The sequence below is a fragment of the Staurois parvus genome, unplaced genomic scaffold (genome assembly GCF_062004578.1).
Source record: "Staurois parvus isolate SC_StPar_1 unplaced genomic scaffold, SC_StPar_1.0 ptg000139l, whole genome shotgun sequence".
In the NCBI taxonomy this organism is placed as follows: domain Eukaryota; kingdom Metazoa; phylum Chordata; class Amphibia; order Anura; family Ranidae; genus Staurois; species Staurois parvus.
In genome coordinates, this window is record NW_028317935.1 from 869,041 (window position 1) to 890,120 (window position 21,080).

The 21,080-nt window shown below is 42.2% G+C and overlaps 1 protein-coding gene across 1 annotated transcript in view; it reads left to right on the forward strand.

Annotated features, from left to right (window-relative positions):
• The window catches only part of VTA1 (vesicle trafficking 1), a 339,129-nt gene that overhangs the window by 82,377 nt on the left and 235,672 nt on the right, over nucleotides 1-21,080 (forward strand). The window contains exon 2 of the mRNA XM_089673508.1: nucleotides 3,650-3,744. Within this exon, the coding sequence (XP_089529634.1) occupies nucleotides 3,650-3,744 (95 nt within the window). The remainder of the gene's footprint in view (nucleotides 1-3,649; nucleotides 3,745-21,080) is intronic.

Consider the following 21,080-nt stretch of genomic DNA (forward strand, 5'->3'; position numbering starts at 1 on the left):
CTCTATATATACAGGTGAAAAATGGAAAATTAGAATATCGTGCAAAAGTTCATTTATTTCAGTAATGCAACTTAAAAGGTGAAACCAATATATGAGAGACTCTTTACATGCAAAGCAAGATAGTTCAAGCCGTGATTTGTCATAATTGTGATGATTATGGTTTACAGCTCATGAAAACTCTAAATCCACAATCTCAGAAAATTAGAATATTGTGAAAAGGTGCAATATTCTAGGCTCAAAGTGTCCCACTCTAATCAGCTAATTAAGCCATAACACTTGCAAAGGGTTCCTGAACCTTTAAATGGTCTCTCAGTCTGGTTCAGTAGGAATCACAATCATGGGAAAGACTGCTGACCTGACAGTTGTGCAGAAAACCATCACTGACAGCCTCCATAAGGAGGGAAAGCCTCAAAAGGTAATTGCAAAAGAAGTTGGATGTTCCCAAAGTGCTGTATCAAAGCACATTAATAGAAAGTTATGTGGAAGGAAAAAGTGTGAAAGAAAAAGGTGCACAAGCAGCAGGGATGACCGCAGCCTGGAGAGGATTGTCAGGAAAAGGCCATTGAAAAGTGTTGGGGACTTTCACAAGGAGTGGATTGAGGTTGGAGTCAGTGCATCAAGAGCCCCCACACACAGACGGATCCTGGACATGGGCTTCAAATGTCGTATTCCTCTTGTCAAGCTGTTCCTGAACAACAAACAACGTCAGAAGCGTCTTACCTGGGCTAAAGAAAAACAGACCTGGTCTGTTGCTCAGTGGTCCAAAGTACTTTTTTCTGATGAGAGCAACTTTTGCATCTCATTTGGAAACCAAGGACCCAGAGTATGGAGGAAGAATGGAGAGGCACACACTGCAAGATGCTTGAAGTCCAGTGTGAAGTTTCCACAGTCTGTGTTGATTGGAGGAGCCATGTCATCTGCTGGTGTTGGTCCACTGTGCTTCATTAAGTCCAGGGTCAACGCAGCTGTCTACCAGGAGATTTAGAAGCACTTCATGCTTCCTTCCACAGATGAGCTTTATGGGGATGCTGACTTCATTTTCCAGCAGGACTTGGCACCTGCCCACACTGCCAAAAGCACCAAAACCTGGTTCAATGACCGTGAGATTACTGTGCTTGATTGGCCAGCAAACTCACCTGACCTGAACCCCATAGACAATCTATGGGGCATTGCCAAGAGAAAGATGAGAGACATGAGACCGAACAATGCAGAAGAGCTGAAGGCCGCTATTGAAGCATCCTGGTCTTCCATAACACCTCAGCAGTGCCACAGGCTGATAGCTTCCATGCCACGCCGCATTGAGGCAGTAATTGCTGCAAAAGGGGCCCAAACCAAGTATTGAGTACATATGCATGCTTATACTTTTCAGAGGTCCGATATTGTTCTATGTACAATCCTTGTTTTATTGATTGCATGTAATATTCTAATTTTCTGAGATTGTGGATTTGGGGTTTTCATGAGCTGTAAGCCATAATCATCACAATTATGACAAATCGCGGCTTGAACTATCTTGCTTTGCATGTAATGAGTCTATCTCATATATTAGTTTCACCTTTTAAGTTGCTTTACTGAAATAAATGAATGAAATCAGTTTATCTTGGTCTCATCAGACCACAGGACATGGTTCCAGTAATCCATGTCCTTAGTCTGCTTGTCTTCAGCAAACTGTTTGCAGGCTTTCTTGTGCATCATTTTTAGAAGAGGCTTTCTTCTGGGACGACAGCCATGCAGACCAATTTGATGCAGTGTGCGGCGTATGGTCTGATCACTGACAGGCTGACCCCCCACCCCTTAAACCACTGCAGCAATGCTGGCAGCACTCATACGTCTATTTCTCAAAGTCAACCTCTGGATATGACGCTCTGCACGTGCACTCAACTTCTTTGGTCGACCATGGCGAGGCCTGTTGTGAGCGGAACCTGTCTTGTTAAACCGCTGTGTGGTCTTGGCCACCGTGCTGCAGCTCAGTTTCAGGGTCTTGGCAATCTTCCTATAGCCTAGGCCATCTTTATGTAGAGCAACAATTCTTTTTTTCAGATCCTCAGAGAGTTCTTTGCCATGAGGTGCCATGTTGAACTTATGAGAGAGTGAGAACAATAACACTAAATGAGTGAACAGATGTCAATGGGCCCTAAAGTTTTTATGGATGAATATAGTGACCTTTGATCTGCATGTGATGTCAGTAAAAAATGTATATATTTTTAAATGAAATGTGTTCCAAATAAACCCTTAACTCTAATCAGAGCTATTTAAATTCTTCATTCCTTTCTACTCTTTTACTATTATTTTTTATTTTTATTTTATTTTTTAACCATTATTTGAATTTATTTTGTAAATAACTTTGTAATTTTTTTATTTTTTTTTGTTATTTAACTCCTTTGCGCCAGTGCCTCCTGGCCCTTTAAGGGTTTCAGAAGCTGGGAGGCGGGGTTTTAGGGTCATGTGACCACCGTGATTCACCCCCACGGCGGTCACATGATCGGGAAAGGTCCTGATCGAAAGAGGAGATCGGGACCTTTCCGTGAGCACCGGACACGTGTGCTGGGAGTGCGCAGGGCGCGTGCTCTCAGCACATATGTTTTTCTTAATTGCACACAAATGTGCGGCCGCTCGGTGTCGAGGCCCAGACATTTACGTGCGACTGGCGAGGAGGTTAAAGCAGATCTAAAGAATAAATAGTTTACTTGGTTGAAGTAGATTGTCTATAGATAGCAAATAAAACTATTTTTTGCAAATCTGTATTACCAAAGAAACCCTTGTTTGCCAAATTCATAGACCCGTGGCATAGTTACATAGTTAATCTGGTTGAAAAAAGACACAAGTCCATCCAGTTCATCCAACAGAGGAAAAAAAAAAGCGCACACATAGAAAACCTTAATATACACTGTCCCATACCCACAGTTGATCCAGAAGAAGACAAAAAACCCTCAACAAAGCATGATCCAATGTGCTCCAGCGGGGGAGAAAAATTCCTTCCTGAGGCAATCGGATATTCCCTGGATCAACTTTACCTATAAATATTAGGAAAGAATCCAGACACTTTTGAAAACAATATACAGAACAGAACAAAACAAGTCCCACTGTATTCTACATTTTCATAGCAGAATTAGAAAGATTTATTTTGTCAATAAAGGGTATACAGGTGTGAGAGTTGAAAAGGTTTATGCCACTAATGACACAATATATACCTAATACCAGCAATGTTTGAGGCAGAGCTTTAAACAAAAGGCATATCTGAAACTGGAAAAAGTTAAAATAGGTGAAAGATTACATATATTGAATGGTGGATAATCTGACAATTGTATCATGGACAGAGAAATGTAGGTGTAGAACAAGGAGGAATAAAAAAAAAAAGAGAGCTGGAGGACTGCTTAATGCCTTTCTGTTAAGTATGGCAAAGGAAATGTAATGGCATGGGGCTTTCTAGGTTCTACTAAGGTTGTTGATTCAAGAAATAATAGACAAGAACGGTTACCACTCAATTTTACAATATCATTCCATCCCCTGCAGTTACAATGGCTTATTTCAAACTTCGTACAAAAAAATGTTTGCTTCATAAACATGAAATGACATTTTGCATTCAATCACTGTGTTTAAACAGATTTTAGTGTCATTTTTAACAACAAACTTTTTCTTTTTATATTTGTAGGTCGCTTGTATTCTATGCAAACTGGAATGAAGATTGATAGCAAGAGCCCAGACTGTAGGAAATTCCTTTCAAAACTCATGGATCAGTTGGAAACGGTAAGTTTCTTCTTCTAATCATAAAATACACTTTTATTAAAACTTACTATATACTGAATATTTTTTATAGGTTTTCATTTTCAGCTTTATTTGTTGATCTCACTATGAAATGAATGGAATTGAAAATGCTGGTGACAAAAAAAAAATATATCCACTAAAAACAAATAGAGAAATTTGTCCTGCCAACTGTTTTCTGTTGCAAGCTTTTTGCATTATGGACTTTGTAGTCCATTTGAACTTTTATTTTAAATCAGCTAAATAAACTAGTTTTGCAAAAAGTTTGTTTTTGTTAAAAAAAAAAAAGCCACAGCCAGCAAAAAAAAAAAAGCCACAGCCAGCTCAAATCAGTCTATTCCCTGCCATCATGCTGTAAAAAAGCAGAACCACTGTACTCTTCATAAGCAGCAGTCTCTCTGCAATCGCTCAATAGGCCCTTTATAAGTCAGTGCTAAAGTTATGCAATCGGAAAGGAGTGTTAGCTTTGTTGACTGCACAGCTTTAGCTTTGACTTAAAAGGGGTGTGTCGGGCCAGTGCAATGCAGACTTCCCATAGCTATGCCGGTCACAGGGAGCTCTGGCACATGGACACAGAAAAACGAAGAGCTACTTTTTTAGAATAGCAAAAGGTAGGGGAGTACAACTGGGGGAATCAATGGTGGAGAAGGATCTGGGAGTTCTGGTAGATCACAAGCTTAATAATGGCATTTAATGCCAAGCTGCGGTTTCTACAGCGAGAAAAATCCTCTCTTGTATTAAAAGAGGTATAGACTCCAGAGAGAGAGAGAGATCATATTATCCCTGTACAAATCATTAGTAATACCTCATCTGGAATATGCAGTTCAGTTTTGGGCAACAATTCACAAAAAGAACATTGGGGAACTGGAGAAAGTATAGAGAAGGGCAACCAAACTGATAAGAGGCATGGAGGAGCTCAGCTATGAGGAAAGATTAGAGGAACTGAATTCTCTCTTGAGAAGAGGAGATTAAGGGGGGATATGATCAACATGTATAAATACATCAGTGGTTCATATAGTGAACTTGGTGTAGAGTTATTCACCCTGAGGTCATCACAGAGGACAAGGGGGCACTCTTTACATCTGTAGGAAAAGAAATTTAATCTCCAAATATGGAAAGGTTTCTTCACAGTGAGAGCTGTGAAAATGTGGAATAGACTCCCTCAAGAGTTGGTTCTGGCTAGCTCAGTGGATTGCTTTAAAAAAGGTCTGGATTCTTTCTTGGATACACAGAATATAACTGAATACTAACATTTCTAGGTAAAGTTGATCCAGGGAATATCCGATTGCATCTCGGGGGATCAGGAAGGAATTTTTCCCCTCGCAGGAGCAAATTGGATCATGCTTTGCTGGGTTTTTTGCCTTCCTCTGGATCAACTGTGGGTATAGGATAATATTTTTTTTTCTTTTTATGGTTGAACTAGATAGACTTTTGTTTTTTTTCAGCCAGACTAACTATGTAACTATGTAGAACTGCAACAAAGTTTGTTAAAATCATTGCATTGCACATAGATCACCCAGAGTGGATTGTTTTTTTTCTCAACTAAAAAAGTGGGATTACTATTTAAGCAGTGGCCCATTGGCTGCAGTTTAACTAATCTATTTATCTAAGTGTATCTATCAATACAGATCACATGGCAGTATTACCAAATAACTTTATTTTGTGCACAACAAAACAAAAATGGTAATGGAGATTGTAAACAAGGCAAACTAAAATGAGTGTATTTAAAACAATCAGAATATTTGATATATATTTTTCATTACCAATGTATATGTTAGTTAAGAGGAAATAGTGTATGTGTGGTATTGCATATGGACAGGAGCTCACAGACAAGGACATAAGATTTTCAGAAATGCTTTTATATAATTTATATAACTTTCCAGCAATATATTTTACTGTTGAAATACTTGCACACGTAGCATAATAATATATGTTCTTTGTATGTAAAGTAATAATAGCTTTGTTTTTGGTTTTTTTTTTTTTTTAATAACTATCACATCAGAACCATAATATAAATAACATATATATGTAAAGAAATATATTTATCGATTTATTACAGGTATTTATATAACACTGACAATTTACATGGTGCTATACATGCTATAAGCAAAAATAATATTTTTCTAAATGTTTTACTTCTTTTTCCAGTAAAATATATATGAAACAAAATAATTATTGAAAAGCAATACTGCCAATACAAAACCTTGCTCCTCCTGTTTAAAAAAAACAAAAACTAAAAAGACCATATTTGTATCACTTTTGTATCATAGGTAATGACACAGATATTGCCAAATTAGAAAACAATTTACTGAAATTTAGTAATGCTGTAAGTCTAGTCTATTCAGCCCCAAGTCATAAAGTGGACAATAAAACCAATAGGTGCAGTTACATAGAACATTGAGTTAGAAATGATCTCATTGACCTTATTGTAGAAAGCTGGGATCTAAATGGTTCCAGATTTTTGACATTTGCACATTAATATTGATCTTTAAACTGCCTCATTGAATATGCCTAATAACTGTTTAGAGTGGTTATAAATAAAGCTTTTGCTTCCTTTTCACCCACCATGACCCAGTATGGAACATACACTCCATACCTCCACCTGTTTCTATGCAGCACAAGCAACAGTTTGTGTGGCCTTGCTGCTTCATTATTTAATAACACCTCTGTGCTTGTTTGATTCCTGTTTGAGCATTGTTGAAAGGCTTTGTTGGATGATTTGTTGAAAAGAGCTCCTCTTAGCAGTACTTCAAAAGCAAAGAAGAAGTGCTTGCCTTATCCGGCACTGACAGTATATTTTAACACTGACTGTCTGTATTAACATTGTGCCACCATTAGTTTTTACATTACAGATAATTTTGTTGACCTTGTTCTCTAAAGTAGCATTAGTGGTGGTGATCTAAAAAGAAAACTAAATTGCACGTTGGATAAACAATATGTAGAATGTTTGTTCAGACAGTTGAAAAACTCTTTTATCCTTTAATTAAATTTACAACAATAAATCTTGTTCATTACATCAATGGAAATACATGGATGAAAAGAACAAACGCAAAACTTTTTTTTTTTTTAATATATATATTTTTTAATGCAGTCAATTTTTATGGAAATGTTTTAAGGCAGTTGCAGGGCCAGTAACTTTAAAATGTTGTGTTACATATTCATAACTTAGTAAAGCTATGTATCTGATTTGTTAAAATGGGCAAGTAACATGTTGCCATTTTTATAAACAGAAATAGACAAGAATCTCAAGGGGTTAGATGGTAGGTTCAGAGAACTGAATGCGCTTAGAAGAGGGAAAGAGAATGCTGGGGGGTGAAGGAGGGGAATTGTGGACACAATTGAGATTACACACTATTATTTATTAGGTCTGTTCTCCTTGTAGTGAGTATAATTAATATCTACATTAAAGAGTGATATAGGTATATTGCTCCCAAAGCCTTAGAGATCTTTGGCAGGTTTTGAAGTGTTGTTATGTTGGCATGGAAGGTTGTCCTAGGGAAGTTGTCATTGGATAAGGAGTTTGCATATGTGCATAAATGAGGGGTTAGAATTTGTTACTAGAGCTTAGGATACTTTTAACAGGGGACATGATGGAGATAGCGGTTTGTATTTCCTCTGCAGTGATTGGACCTTCTTGTGCATCTAGGTGCACTTTGGGGATGTAAGGACCTTTTTAATTTGTTTATGTTTTCCCTCATTAGATAATTATGTTTTTTTCTTGTTTAGGGAGGGTATCATGGGGCATGATTAGAGATAGTGGTTTGTGGAATTTATTTCTTAGGAATTTCAGGTGGTAGTGATTTACGGAGATCTAATCAGTCCTGGATTATGACTTGTGTGTGGCAGAAGAGAGTATAGCCCTCACAGGATAAAGGATTCGCCACATGACAAATTGCATCTTGTGTAGATGTTTTGGTTTAGGAATGAAGGTGTCTGTGCACTATTGAGGAGTGACCTTAGGAGGAGTACAGGGAGAGTTTAAAAGTTAGAATAAAATCCCTTGTTTATAATTGGGATACGTTTCTTAAAGTCAGCTGGTCTTAAAGTTAAGTTGTTTAAGAAAGGGTACTTGTGCTTGGTTGGAGCTGTAGATATTTGCCAATGTGAAAGTAAAGTCTCATATTTTAACTTTTGAGTATCAAGCATCTCCTATCAATCAGTTATAGAGTCTAGTGGTTAAAAATTAGGCTCCTGCAGTGTCCAATAGCAACCGGGGTGATATAAACAGCGTCTGTTGCCCATGGACACTGCACTTCCACATGGAATGGAAGGATCCAGTGACCCTGTACCCCATAAATCTGGGACATCAAGACAGTCAGAAAAAGTTACAACAGTATCCCAACAGTTCACAACTTGTATAATAAGTATCTTTAAAGAAGAAAAATGCACAACCAAGCAATAACCCAAAAAATAACCAAACATTTAGTGTGCAAAGTGTTTGCCATGGTAATAGGGCTAAGACTTTTCTAATGTCTCTCTAATCGGCTTCATTTTGGTCTTGTCGAGGGCCATAGTGGCAGATAAAGACTTGTTAAGAGTGTGATGAATAAGTGATAATATCTCCTTGGCTGCTACTTCTCCTGTCATCTGTGACAGACCCTACAAAGCCTTTAGATCCTGCAGTATGAAAGAATAAATATAGCTGGCACCAGAATAGCAGTGAACCTAAAGAGATAATGCCAAATGTAATTTGCAGACTGTAGTATTTCAAGGATAAAAAGAGACCCAAACCAAAATACCTGAATCATCCCCCATCGATTTCAATGGTGACTGAATTCAAATTTACCCAGGCTTTGCTTGGGAGACCCTAGAGCAGTGGTTCTCAACCTTTCTAGCGCCGCGACCCCTTAATACAGTTCCTCATGTTGTGGTGACCCCCAACCATAAAATTATTTTCGTTGCTACTTCATAACTGTAATTTTGCAGTAGGAGGAATAGTGCCACGTCATTGGTGTCATTGGGAGGAATAGTGCCCCATCATTGGTATCAGTGGGAAGAATAGTGCCCCGTCATTGGTGTCAGTGGGAGGAATAGTGCCCCCTTCATTGGTGTCAGTGGGAGGAATAGTGCCCCGTCATTGGTGTCAGTGGGAGGAATAGTGCCCCGTCATTGGTGTCAGTGGGAGGAATAGTGCCCTGTCATTGGTGTCAGTGGGAGGAATAGTGCCCCGTCATTGGTGTCAGTGGGAGGAATAGTGCCCCGTCATTGGTATCAGTGGGAGGAATAGTGCCCCGTCATTGGTATCAGTGGTAGGAATAGTGCCCCGTCATTGGTGTCAGTGTGAGGAATAGTGTCCCATCATTGGTGTCAGTGGGAGGAATAGTGCCCCATCATTGGTATCAGTGGGAGGAATAGTGCCCCGTCATTGGTGTCAGTGGGAGGAATAGTGCCCCGTCATTGGTATCAGTGGGAGGAATAGTGCCCCGTCATTGGTATCAGTGGTAGGAATAGTGCCCCGTCATTGGTGTCAGTGTGAGGAATAGTGTCCCATCATTGGTGTCAGTGGGAGGAATAGTGCCCCATCATTGGTATCAGTGGGAGGAATAGTGCCCCATCATTGGTGTCAGTGGGAGGAATAGTGTCCCATCATTGGTATCAGTGGGAGGAATAGTGCCCCGTCATCGGTGTCAGTGGGAGGAATAGTGCCCCGTCATCGGTGTCAGTGGGAGGAATAGTGCCCCATCATCGGTATCAGTGGGAGGAATAGTGCCCCATCATCGGTGTCAGTGGGAGGAATAGTGCCCCATCATCGGTGTCAGTGGGAGGAATAGTGCCCCATCATTGGTATCAGTGGGAGGAATAGTGCCCCATCATTGCTGTCAGTGGGAGGAATAGTGCCCCATCATTGGTGTCAGTGGGAGGAGGAATAGTGCCCCATCATTGGCGTCAGTGGGGGGAGGAATAGTGCCCCATCATAGGTGTCAGTGGGGGGAATAGTGCCCCATCATAGGTGTCAGTGGGGGGAATAGTGCCCCATCATAGGTGTCAGTGGGGAAAATAGTGCCCCATCCTTGGTGTCAGTGGGGGGAGGAATAGTGCCCCATCCTTGGTGTCAGTGGGGGGAGGAATAGTGCCCCATCCTTGGTGTCAGTGGGGGGAGGAATAGTGCCCCATCCTTGGTGTCAGTGGGGGGAGGAATAGTGCCCCATCCTTGGTGTCAGTGGGGGGAGGAATAGTGCCCCATCCTTGGTGTCAGTGGGGGGAGGAATTGTGCCCCATCGTTGGTGTCAGTGGGGGGAGGAATCGTGCCCCATCCTTGGTGTCAGTGGGGGAGGAATAGTGCCCCATCGTTGGTGTCATTTGGGGGAGGAATCGTGCCTCATCGTTGGTGTCAGTGGGGGGAGGAATAGTGCCCCATCGTTGGTGTCAGTGGGAGGAATAGTGCCCCATCATTGGTGTCAGTGGGAGGAATAGTGCCCCGTCATTGGTGTCAGTGGGAGGAATAGTGCCCCGTCATTGGTGTCAGTGGGAGGAATAGTGCCCTGTCATTGGTGTCAGTGGGAGGAATAGTGCCCTGTCATTGGTGTCAGTGGGAGGAACAGTGCCCCGTCATTGGTGTCAGTGGGAGGAATAGTGCCCCGTCATTGGTATCAGTGGGAGGAATAGTGCCCCGTCATTGGTATCAGTGGTAGGAATAGTGCCCCGTCATTGGTGTCAGTGTGAGGAATAGTGTCCCATCATTGGTGTCAGTGGGAGGAATAGTGCCCCATCATTGGTATCAGTGGGAGGAATAGTGCCCCGTCATTGGTGTCAGTGGGAGGAATAGTGCCCCGTCATTGGTATCAGTGGGAGGAATAGTGCCCCGTCATTGGTATCAGTGGTAGGAATAGTGCCCCGTCATTGGTGTCAGTGTGAGGAATAGTGTCCCATCATTGGTGTCAGTGGGAGGAATAGTGCCCCATCATTGGTATCAGTGGGAGGAATAGTGCCCCATCATTGGTGTCAGTGGGAGGAATAGTGTCCCATCATTGGTATCAGTGGGAGGAATAGTGCCCCGTCATCGGTGTCAGTGGGAGGAATAGTGCCCCGTCATCGGTGTCAGTGGGAGGAATAGTGCCCCATCATCGGTATCAGTGGGAGGAATAGTGCCCCATCATCGGTGTCAGTGGGAGGAATAGTGCCCCATCATCGGTGTCAGTGGGAGGAATAGTGCCCCATCATTGGTATCAGTGGGAGGAATAGTGCCCCATCATTGGTATCAGTGGGAGGAATAGTGCCCCATCATTGCTGTCAGTGGGAGGAGGAATAGTGCCCCATCATTGGCGTCAGTGGGGGGAGGAATAGTGCCCCATCATTGGCGTCAGTGGGGGGAGGAATAGTGCCCCATCATAGGTGTCAGTGGGGGGAATAGTGCCCCATCATAGGTGTCAGTGGGGGGAATAGTGCCCCATCATAGGTGTCAGTGGGGAAAATAGTGCCCCATCCTTGGTGTCAGTGGGGGGAGGAATAGTGCCCCATCCTTGGTGTCAGTGGGGGGAGGAATAGTGCCCCATCCTTGGTGTCAGTGGGGGGAGGAATAGTGCCCCATCCTTGGTGTCAGTGGGGGGAGGAATAGTGCCCCATCCTTGGTGTCAGTGGGGGGAGGAATAGTGCCCCATCCTTGGTGTCAGTGGGGGGAGGAATAGTGCCCCATCCTTGGTGTCAGTGGGGGGAGGAATTGTGCCCCATCGTTGGTGTCAGTGGGGGGAGGAATCGTGCCCCATCCTTGGTGTCAGTGGGGGAGGAATAGTGCCCCATCGTTGGTGTCATTTGGGGGAGGAATCGTGCCCCATCGTTGGTGTCAGTGGGGGGAGGAATAGTGCCCCATCGTTGGTGTCAGTGGGAGGAATAGTGCCCCATCATTGGTGTCAGTGGGAGGAATAGTGTCCCATCGTTGGTGTCAGTGGGAGGAATAGTGCCCCATCATTGGTATTAGTGACACCAATGATGGGGCACTATTCCCACTGACACCAATGATACTTACCTTGCAGACCCCTGCTCCAGCCTGGGCTCGCTCGCTCCCTCCCTCTCCCATGGTACCGACACTTACCTGTCAGATGTCTTCCTTCTCCGGCCGCTCTCCTCCTCTTCACTCGCTCGATCTTCGCGGTGCCGCTCGGCTCCTCCTCTCCAAGCTCCACCTCCTTGCCGGTGATTGGCCGCCTGTGTGCCTCTCCTGAGCTACAGTGCCGGCGGCCAATCACAGGCGAGGATTGATCTCGAGGTCTGTCCAGATGACAGGGGCGGCATGTCATCCCGCCCACACCTGGAGACGGCGGTGGCGGCGAGGAGCGGTGTCTCGGTTCCTAAGACCATCGGAAATATGTGTCTTCCGATGGTCTTAGGCGACCCCTTTGGAAGCGTCGTTCGACCCCCAAAGGGGTCGCGACCCCCAGGTTGAGAACCGCTGCCCTAGAGGGACCAATTGCCCTTTTTCCTCATCTAGCAATGAATGGCCTTTCATAGCACTATGTTCAGCAGGAATAGCCTACAGATTAAGCTTACCTAAAGAACCTGACACTGTTTTGTGGTGCCTTCAGCATCCCTTTATGAGCATTCCTTGGATGGCAAAAAACAACCCCTAGTTTGACATGTAGACTGTGATGGGGGCTTTCAGTGGGAGTATATCTGGGTCTATGGAGACAGATTTTAGTAGTTTTTGATTATGCGCTAGTAATTTTTTTTAATAAGTGGAATAGTTTAAATATGAGGGCAGTTTCTTTAAACTTTGGCAAAGGCAAGGATTTCTTTAAAGCATTAGTAGCCAATAGTGAAAAGGTATTGACTAAACACATATTTTGCTTTATTAAGTTTTGGGAAATAGTGCCAATTTCACAAGAGGAATATGAGGGCTGCCATTGTCAACAAATACCAGGTGCTTGGCTGTTATGTGGAATATGCAGATCAGAAACATCAGAGTTAAAGTCAGAAGCCATTATCTGTACACTAACTCCGAGTCAGCAACAAATATTAATACTATAGAACATCAGCATATCGGCCAAACAACTAGCATTTTTAGAATTAGAAGACAGCAAAGGCAGCCTTTTTGATTCTCATAATAAACATTTCCTTTAACATCAAACAGGAGGAATTCCACATGTAATCATTCCTGAAATGTTTTTTATTTTTTGATTAATCAAGCAATGTTCTCACAATTGATATTATTCCATATGCTACTTTTAGTATAATGTGATATTGTAGATTGATGAATCAAGGCCTTACTTTTGCGTATTTCAGAATTCCAGAATTCTTTTTTAGAACTGCAGCTGTTTGAGACTATTCGCTCCAAGATCCACCTCCCGCAAGCCGCACAGGCTACTTCATGTCTGAGTAAACTGTCTGAGTTGGATTTATGTACAGTAGTAACCACATAAACACTGTCTCTTCAGCTCCTGACACTCACGATACAGACCCAATGCCATCCATCACTTCGCACAAATCAGCGACCAAGGGCATGGCAGTGATATATATAAAGACAGATATGGTTGCTCTTTGATTGCCTTGCAGTTTGTTACCTATCAACAAAATCTTTACAATTGTATTGAAGGTAGCACTGCCCTCAGGTGAATATCTGCTTTCAAAGCAATCTTATGGGCCTGCTCATCTCACTCATTTGGCTTTGCTCTGATATCTGTGTTTTAAGGGTCTGGAAGGCTAATGGGAATTTTGAATTGGATAATTTATAGCATTGTCCACTTTTATTTAATGTTGCTTTTGCCTTAAATGTATTTTATTTTTAAGGGAATGTACTGTGAACACATGCTGAATGCGTCTTATTATATACAAGCATTTTTTTCACTTAAGCATTCTTTCTCGTTTTTCATGCTGCTCTTGGCTTCTAAAGGTGTAACTTCTCTCTTCTAGTCCTAATTTATTTATATTACCACGGGTATGTCCAGGGGCAGTGTAAAACCACAAATGCCTCTGCTGGCCATTAAGATCACTTACTTACCTACTGAAAATATTGTACACATAAACTCTAATATTACCTTTCTCATGAACACATACAAAATGCCCAACATTGGGAATTTCAAAACTGTTTACAATTGTATTTTTTAAATAGGTTGAAATTCCCCTACCCCTGGATAATAAAATATCTAATGCTCCTTTTCCTGGGGATGAGGTTAATTAGTGTATTACTTGCCTTAATCACTAGATTAAGGTACACTATATTGTCAAAAGTATTGGCATGCCTACCTTTACACGCACATGAACTTTAATGGCATCCCAGTCTTAGTCCGTAGGGTTCAATATTGTGTTGGCCCACCCTTTGCAGCTATAACAGCTTCAGCTTTTCTGGGAAGGCTGTCCACAAGGTTTAGGTGTTTCTATGGGAATGTTTGACCATTGTTCCAGAAGCACATTTGGGAGGTCAGGCACTGATGTTGGATGAAAAGGCCTGGCTTGCAGTCTCCACTCTAATTCATCCCAAAGGTGTTCTATCAGGTTGAGGTCAGAGCTCTGTGCAGGCCAGTCAAGTTCCTCCACCTCAAACTCGCTCATCCATGTCTTTATGGACCTTGCTTTGTGCATTGGTACGCAGTCATGTTGGAACAGGAAGGGGCCATCCCCAAACTTTTCCCACAAAGTTGGGGGCATGAAGTTGTCCAAAATATCTTGATATGCTGAGGCCTTAAGAGTTCCCTTCACTGGAAATAAGGGGCCAAGCCCAACCCCTGAAAAATAACCCCACACCATAATCCCCCCTCCACCAAACTCTACACTTGGCACAGTGCAGTCAGGCAAGTACCGTTCTCCTGGCAACCACCAAACCCAGACATGTCCATTGGATAGCCAGACTAGAGAAGCATGATTTATCACTCAAGGGAACTAGTCTCCACTGCTCTAGAGTCCAGTGCCGGCGTGCTTTACACCACTGCATTCAACGTTTTGCATTGCACTTGGTGATGTAAGGCTTGGATGCAGCTGCTCAGCCATGCAAACCCCTTCCATGAAACTCTCTACGCGCTGTTGTTGTGCTAATCTGAAGGCCAAACGAAGTTTGGAGGTCTTTAGCTATTGACTCTGCAGCCAGTGAGTGACTTCTGCACACTTCTTTCTTCAGCATGCACTGACCGTGCTCTGTTATTTTACGTGGCCGAGTTTCTTTTGTTCCCAGTTGCTTTCACTTTGTTATAATACCACTAACAGTTCACCGTGGAATAATTAGTAGCAAGGAAGTTTCATGGATGGACTTATTGCACAGGTGGCAACCTATCACGGTAACACGCTTGAGTTCATTGAGCTCCAGAGAGTGACCCATTATTTCACAAATGTTTGTAGAAGTCTGCATGCCTAGGTGCTTTATTTTATACACCTGTGGCTATGGAGGTGATTGGAACACCTGAATCCAGATTTGGAGGGGTGTCCCAATACTTTTGGCAATATAGTATAAGTAATACTTTATCTCCACTATAATTTTTTAATAATAGAGTTCAACTCTAAATAACTACAATATCCCTAAATATATAGTATACATATATCATATATATGTGTGTGTTTATATGTGAAAAATCCTACAAACTTTATGCAATAATCATGACAGTCATTGATACATTTTTCTTTTCGTCCTAACATTGCAGTTTTTTATTTGAGGGGGAGGGGGGGGGGGGTTGTTACTTTTTATGGCACTTAGTATGTTTTTTTTTGTTCCTATTGGCATTTTTCATTTCAGTGTTTTTTTATTCCTAAAATTAAACATGCACAGATTGCTGATAAGTCCAGTAACTTGCAGTCATATCAGAGTACAATAGACCATCAATCTATTTTTCACCAGAGGTCCATTAGCAGACAAAAATTCCATAGTACCATCTTAAAAGTATCCATTATATGGGACTAGGAATGCAGTAAGGAGATATCGCAAGGTCTGGATGTGTGGAGATGTCATGTTGTTAACATGCAGTTTTGACATGCGTGTTAAGGTGTGAGTTCTGTGAGCATGGAATGGCACTGTTATTAGCATGAAAATTCACATTCACCACGGAATCTCAGTCACGGTGTTGGATCATGTAATATTTGGAAACTTATGATCTCGTTTATTGAAAGCACTTTAGTATCGTCACCATTATTCATGAATTTATATTTATGGTCTATGTTTTTGATCATATATTCATATTATGATTATGAGCACAGTTTATTCACCTGTATTGTTTATTAGTACTGATTGCTGTCCATTAGCAGCGTTACATCACCTTTAATTAATTTACTTATTTAGTTGATATTGTGGGAACACAGTTTGTCAGCAGCAGCATTTATTCGTTTGTTTATTTATATTGTATAGTAGGCGCAGAAGTTCATTTCACTTATAGTCCTAAGATCATACTATTTTAACCAAGAGTTCCGAAGAAATCGGAAGTCAGTGTTTCCATGTTGGTTAGATAGTAAAAGTATTCATAGGAACATTGAAGGTGTACCCTTTGCACTACTTCAGAGCAATTAGAGGCTGTCTGTTTCCATTTGTTCGCAATTGTCAACCTTGCTGCAAATAGAAAATATAAAACGTCTGTTCTATATTGTTTTGGAAATCTATCTATATTTATACTAAGCAGCTCTAACTGGAGAGAGGGAGTAGTGAGTCTATGTGGATATTAAAGAAAACACTGACTTCCAAAAGCTGGTAATGCATTTGCGATGCTGTAGAATATGAAGAATATTACCCATATGGCCACTATTATGCCAGCAACTAGAAGATACTCAAGGAAACATCTTAGATAATTTGTACAGGGTCATATACAGTGCCTTGAAAAAGTATTCATACCCCTTGAAATTTTTCTTAATTTGTCATGTTACAACCAAAAACGTTAATGTATTTTACTGGGATTTTATGTGATAGACCAACACAAAGTGGCACGTAATTGTGAAGTGGAAGGCAAAATGATAAATGGTTTTCAACATTTTTTTACAAATAAATATGTGAAAAGTGTGGCGTGCATTTGTTTTCAGCCCCTTTGGGTCATTACTGTGTAGAACCACCTTTTGCTGCAATTACAATTGCAAGTCTTTTTGGGTATGTCTCTACCAGCTTTGCACATCTAGAGAGTGACATTTTTGCCCATTCTTCTTTGCAAAATAGCTCAAGCTCTGTCAGATTGGATGGAGAGCGTCTGTGAACAGTTATTTTCAAGCCTTGCCACAGATTCTCAATTTGATTTAGGTCTGCACTTTGACTGGGCCATTCTGACACATGAATATGCTTTGATCTGAACTATTCCATTGTAGCTCTGGCTGTAAGTTTAGGGTCATTGTCCCACTGGAAGGTAAACTTCCGCCATAGGCTCAAGTCTTTTGCAGACTCTAAAAGGTTTTCTTCTAAGATTGCCCTGTATTTGGCTCCATGTCCCTGCTGAAGAAAAGCATCCCCACAACATGATGCTGCCACCACCATGTTTCACGGTGGGGATGGTGTGTTCAGAGTGATGTGCAGTGTTACTTTTCTAGCACACATAGTGTTTTGCTTTTAGGCCAAAAAGTTAAATTCTGGACTCATCTGAGCAAAGCACCTTCTTCCACATGTTTGCTGTGTCCACCACATGGCTTTTCCCAAACTGCAAACGGGACTTCTTATGGCTTTCTTTCAGCAGTGGCTTTCTTCTTGCCACTCTAACAGAAAAGCCAGGTTTGTGAAGTGCAAGGCTAATAGTTGTCCTGTGGACAGATTCTCCCACCTAAGCTGTGGATCTCAGCAGCTCCTCCACAGTTACCATGGGCCTTTTTGCTGCTTATCTGATTAATGCTGTCCTTGCCTGGCTTGTCCGTTTAGGCGGATGGCCATGTCTTGGTAGGTTTGCAGTTGTGCCATTCTCTTTCCATTGGATGATGGATTGAACAGTGTTCTGTGAGATGTCCAAAGCTTGGGATATGTTTTTTAAAACCTAGCCCTGGTTTTTTTTTTATTTATTTAAATATTTATTAATTTTCCATATAAAATACATGTTCTATCATTACTCTCATGTAACATACAAAACCATCAGTTTTATATCCCTTTCTATCGTTATTCCCATTACCCCCCTCCACCTATCTAATACCCCCACCCACCCTGAAGCCTACCCCCCCCCCAGAAATAAAACCACCCACTCTGCATTTCTCCATTACATCTTTTCCTAAGTAAGGGGTACTTTCACATATCCCACTCTACTGCTTCAAATATTTCGCCTTGGACACAAAATCCTCCCATTTTCCCCACCTCCTGTAATATAACTCCATCTTGTCTTCTTGCATATAATACAGTTTCTCCATCCTACATATCTGATTCACTCTTTCCACCCAATCCTCTTTTCTCGGCACCTCTAAGCTATGCCAAAACTTAGGTATCGGACCCTTTGCCACATTTAGATAGTACCATATACCCGAATCCTTATATTTGTTCACTGATAGCTCTGTACTGTGTAATAGACACAACTATGGATCCAATCCTATCTTTATTCCAGAGATTATCCCAATTAAGTAAACCAATGTCTCCCAAAAACCTTGAATCTTTGGGCACTCCCACCATATGTGATGTAACGTACCTATCTTTCCACACCCCCGCCAACACTCTGGTGTATTCTCCTCACTCATCTTATATTCAATGTTTGGTGAAATGTGCCATCTTGTTAAACACTTATAGTTTACCTCCACCTCTCTCATGTTTACGTTCTCATGTGTTAGTCTATATATTTTCCTCTGTTTGTCTTCATCTATCTCTATTCCCAAATCCCTTTTCCATTTTACTATGTACATTGGCTTTGTGTGTATATCTAACTCAGTGAGAATCTTATAAATTTTTGCCGTGCCCCGTTTCCCATCTCCACGTGATTCCAACAACCTCTCAAACAAATTCCAATCCTTTCTCAATCTCAAAGGTTTCGGAAGACTCCAAACAAAGTGTTTCAGTTGGTGATATCTCCACTCGTCTATCTTAATGAAAAGTTCTCTTTTATCTTTTTTCAAGTCCTTAAGTGTTCTCAATTCCTGCCCTTCCATAATATCCCTCAGTTGAATATCCTCCTTTTTAAACCATTTTCCTGTACTCTGCTCCCTACCTGGAGGGAAAAACTCTGTGTTCCTCAGTGACATTAATTGTGAATTAAAATCCCATTTCATAAGCTTGTGCAGTTTATCCCAAACCTTTAAAACATTTAATGTGTAAACACTCGTGGTATCTTTTAATCCTCTATATTGTGCTTGTCAGGAATGGTGTTAGGAATCAAGGAATGACCAGAAAGGTGTGGACTGACACAGGGAAACGCAGGTCTCAGGTACAATATAATACAGTTTATTATTAGCCACCCAGATATATATATATATATATATATATATATATAAACGCACAGTGAACAAACTAACCTTCCACTAATCTTAGGAGGTGCAGGAACACAGGCGTAGTCAGGGCTGGAGAGGTGGAATGGTCAGGCCGGCCATAGGGTTCTGTAACAACTGCCTGGTGGTACCTCTAGCGGTCCTCAGGGCAGGATTCCCCAGGGCGCGGAGTCTAAGCCCCAGTCTGCCTTTTCACCAGAGCCCCTGATGGTGGAGATGGACTTGGCGCAGGACTGAGACCAGGTCGTGGCCCCTGAGTACACCTGCTAGTGGTAGAGGGATCCGTCAGAGGTATGTGCAGGTACGGCTGGATCCGTGCAGGATGGATGGATGGCAGAGTAGTTAGCGTGGTCAGACATGCCGGGTCGGTAACGGTGGAGGCAGATCAGTACAGAGCAGCAGGCAAAGAGTAAACGGGTCACAAGCCAAGGTACAGCAACAGGGGGTCAAACAGCATAGGAGTAGGCAGAAGAATAGTCAGGGATGAGCCAGTAGTCAGAACAGGAGACGGTCAACAGAGATCAGGATCAAGCCGGGTCAGCAACGAAGCAGGAACACAGGTACAGAGGCTCATGGGAAAACATACACCAAGGCCCAGAGCACAGGCCTGGTCATGCCTTATATACACCTTTCTGTAATCAGCCCCAGGTTTGGCTGATTGTGAGCTTCTGGCTGCTAAGAGCACCCGCTGGTCAGCTCTGGTACTGCAGCCCACACCAAAGGTGAGTCCCACCACCAGTGCTGAGTCCATTGCTGAGAGAACCCGCTGGTCAGCTCTGGTACTGCAGCCCACACGGCAGGCGAGTCCCACCACCAGTGCTGAGTCCATTCCTGACAAATGGACTTGCCAGTAATGGTGGGACTCACCTGCCTTGTGGGCTGCAGTACCAGGGCTGGCCAGCGGGTGCTCTCAGCAATCAGAGACTCAACCCTGCAGCCAGCCAAACACCTGAAGCTGATTATGCAGGTGTATTTAAGGGATGGCCAGACCTGCAGTCTGGGCCTTGGTGTGTGCTTTTCTATGGGCCCCTGTATCTTGTTACCTGCATCCCTGTTCCTGTTCCTGTCTGACTGATTCGTTACTGACCCTGCCTGATCCGGACCTCTGCTGACTTCTCCTGTTTGATCCCTGGCTTGTGACCCCGACCATTCTCTGCCTGACCCCCTGTACCTACCTGCCCGTTAGTTGCTGTACCCGGCTCGTGACCTGACTACTCTCTGCCTGCTCCTCCTGTTCCTACCTGCCCGATTGTTATTGACCCGGCCTGCCTGACGACCCTTGCATTGTATGTATTGTTATCTGTGGGTGGTTTGGTTTGGTTCGTTTGCACTGTTATGTTTTAGTATTGCACTGCGTTTATGTTTGTATTGTTAGTCTTTAATAAATTGTCTTAATGTTTATAACATATCTGAAGCCTGCGTTTCCCTGCGTCAGTTCACATACCTCTGGTCATACCCTGGAGCCCTGACAGTGCTGGTACCCGAATGACCTTACTCAAGTTAACTCCGCTTAATTCATTTTCAATTTTGACCCACCTCTTCCCCTCTGGATTGTGTGTCCAGTCATAAATTCTTGCTAGAACTACTGCTCTATAATACCTCTTAAAATCTGGTACTCCTAATCCTCTCCTCTTTATTTCTACTCCACGAATCATAAGATATTCTAGGTTTTTTTATTTTTCCATATATATCTTGTTAACATCTTTTTAATTACCTTAAAAAAACCCTCCGGAAGTTTAATTGGGATCATCTGGAATTTATATAGGATTTTAGTTACAATTACCATTTTTATCAGATTTATGCGCCCTATCCAAGACGGGTTACCTCCTCCCAATTTCTTTAGTTCCTCCTTAATCTCATTTAAAAGTGAGATATAATTTAACTTAAACAAGTTCGTATATGAAGCAGTGAGTTTAACCCCTAGATATTTTATCTCCTATCTTTCCATATAAAAGGGAATTCTTTTGTGTATCTTTTCTTTTTCACTATTTGGAAGATTAACATTTAAGATCTCAGTTTTTGTTGGGTTGATTTTCAAATTTGAT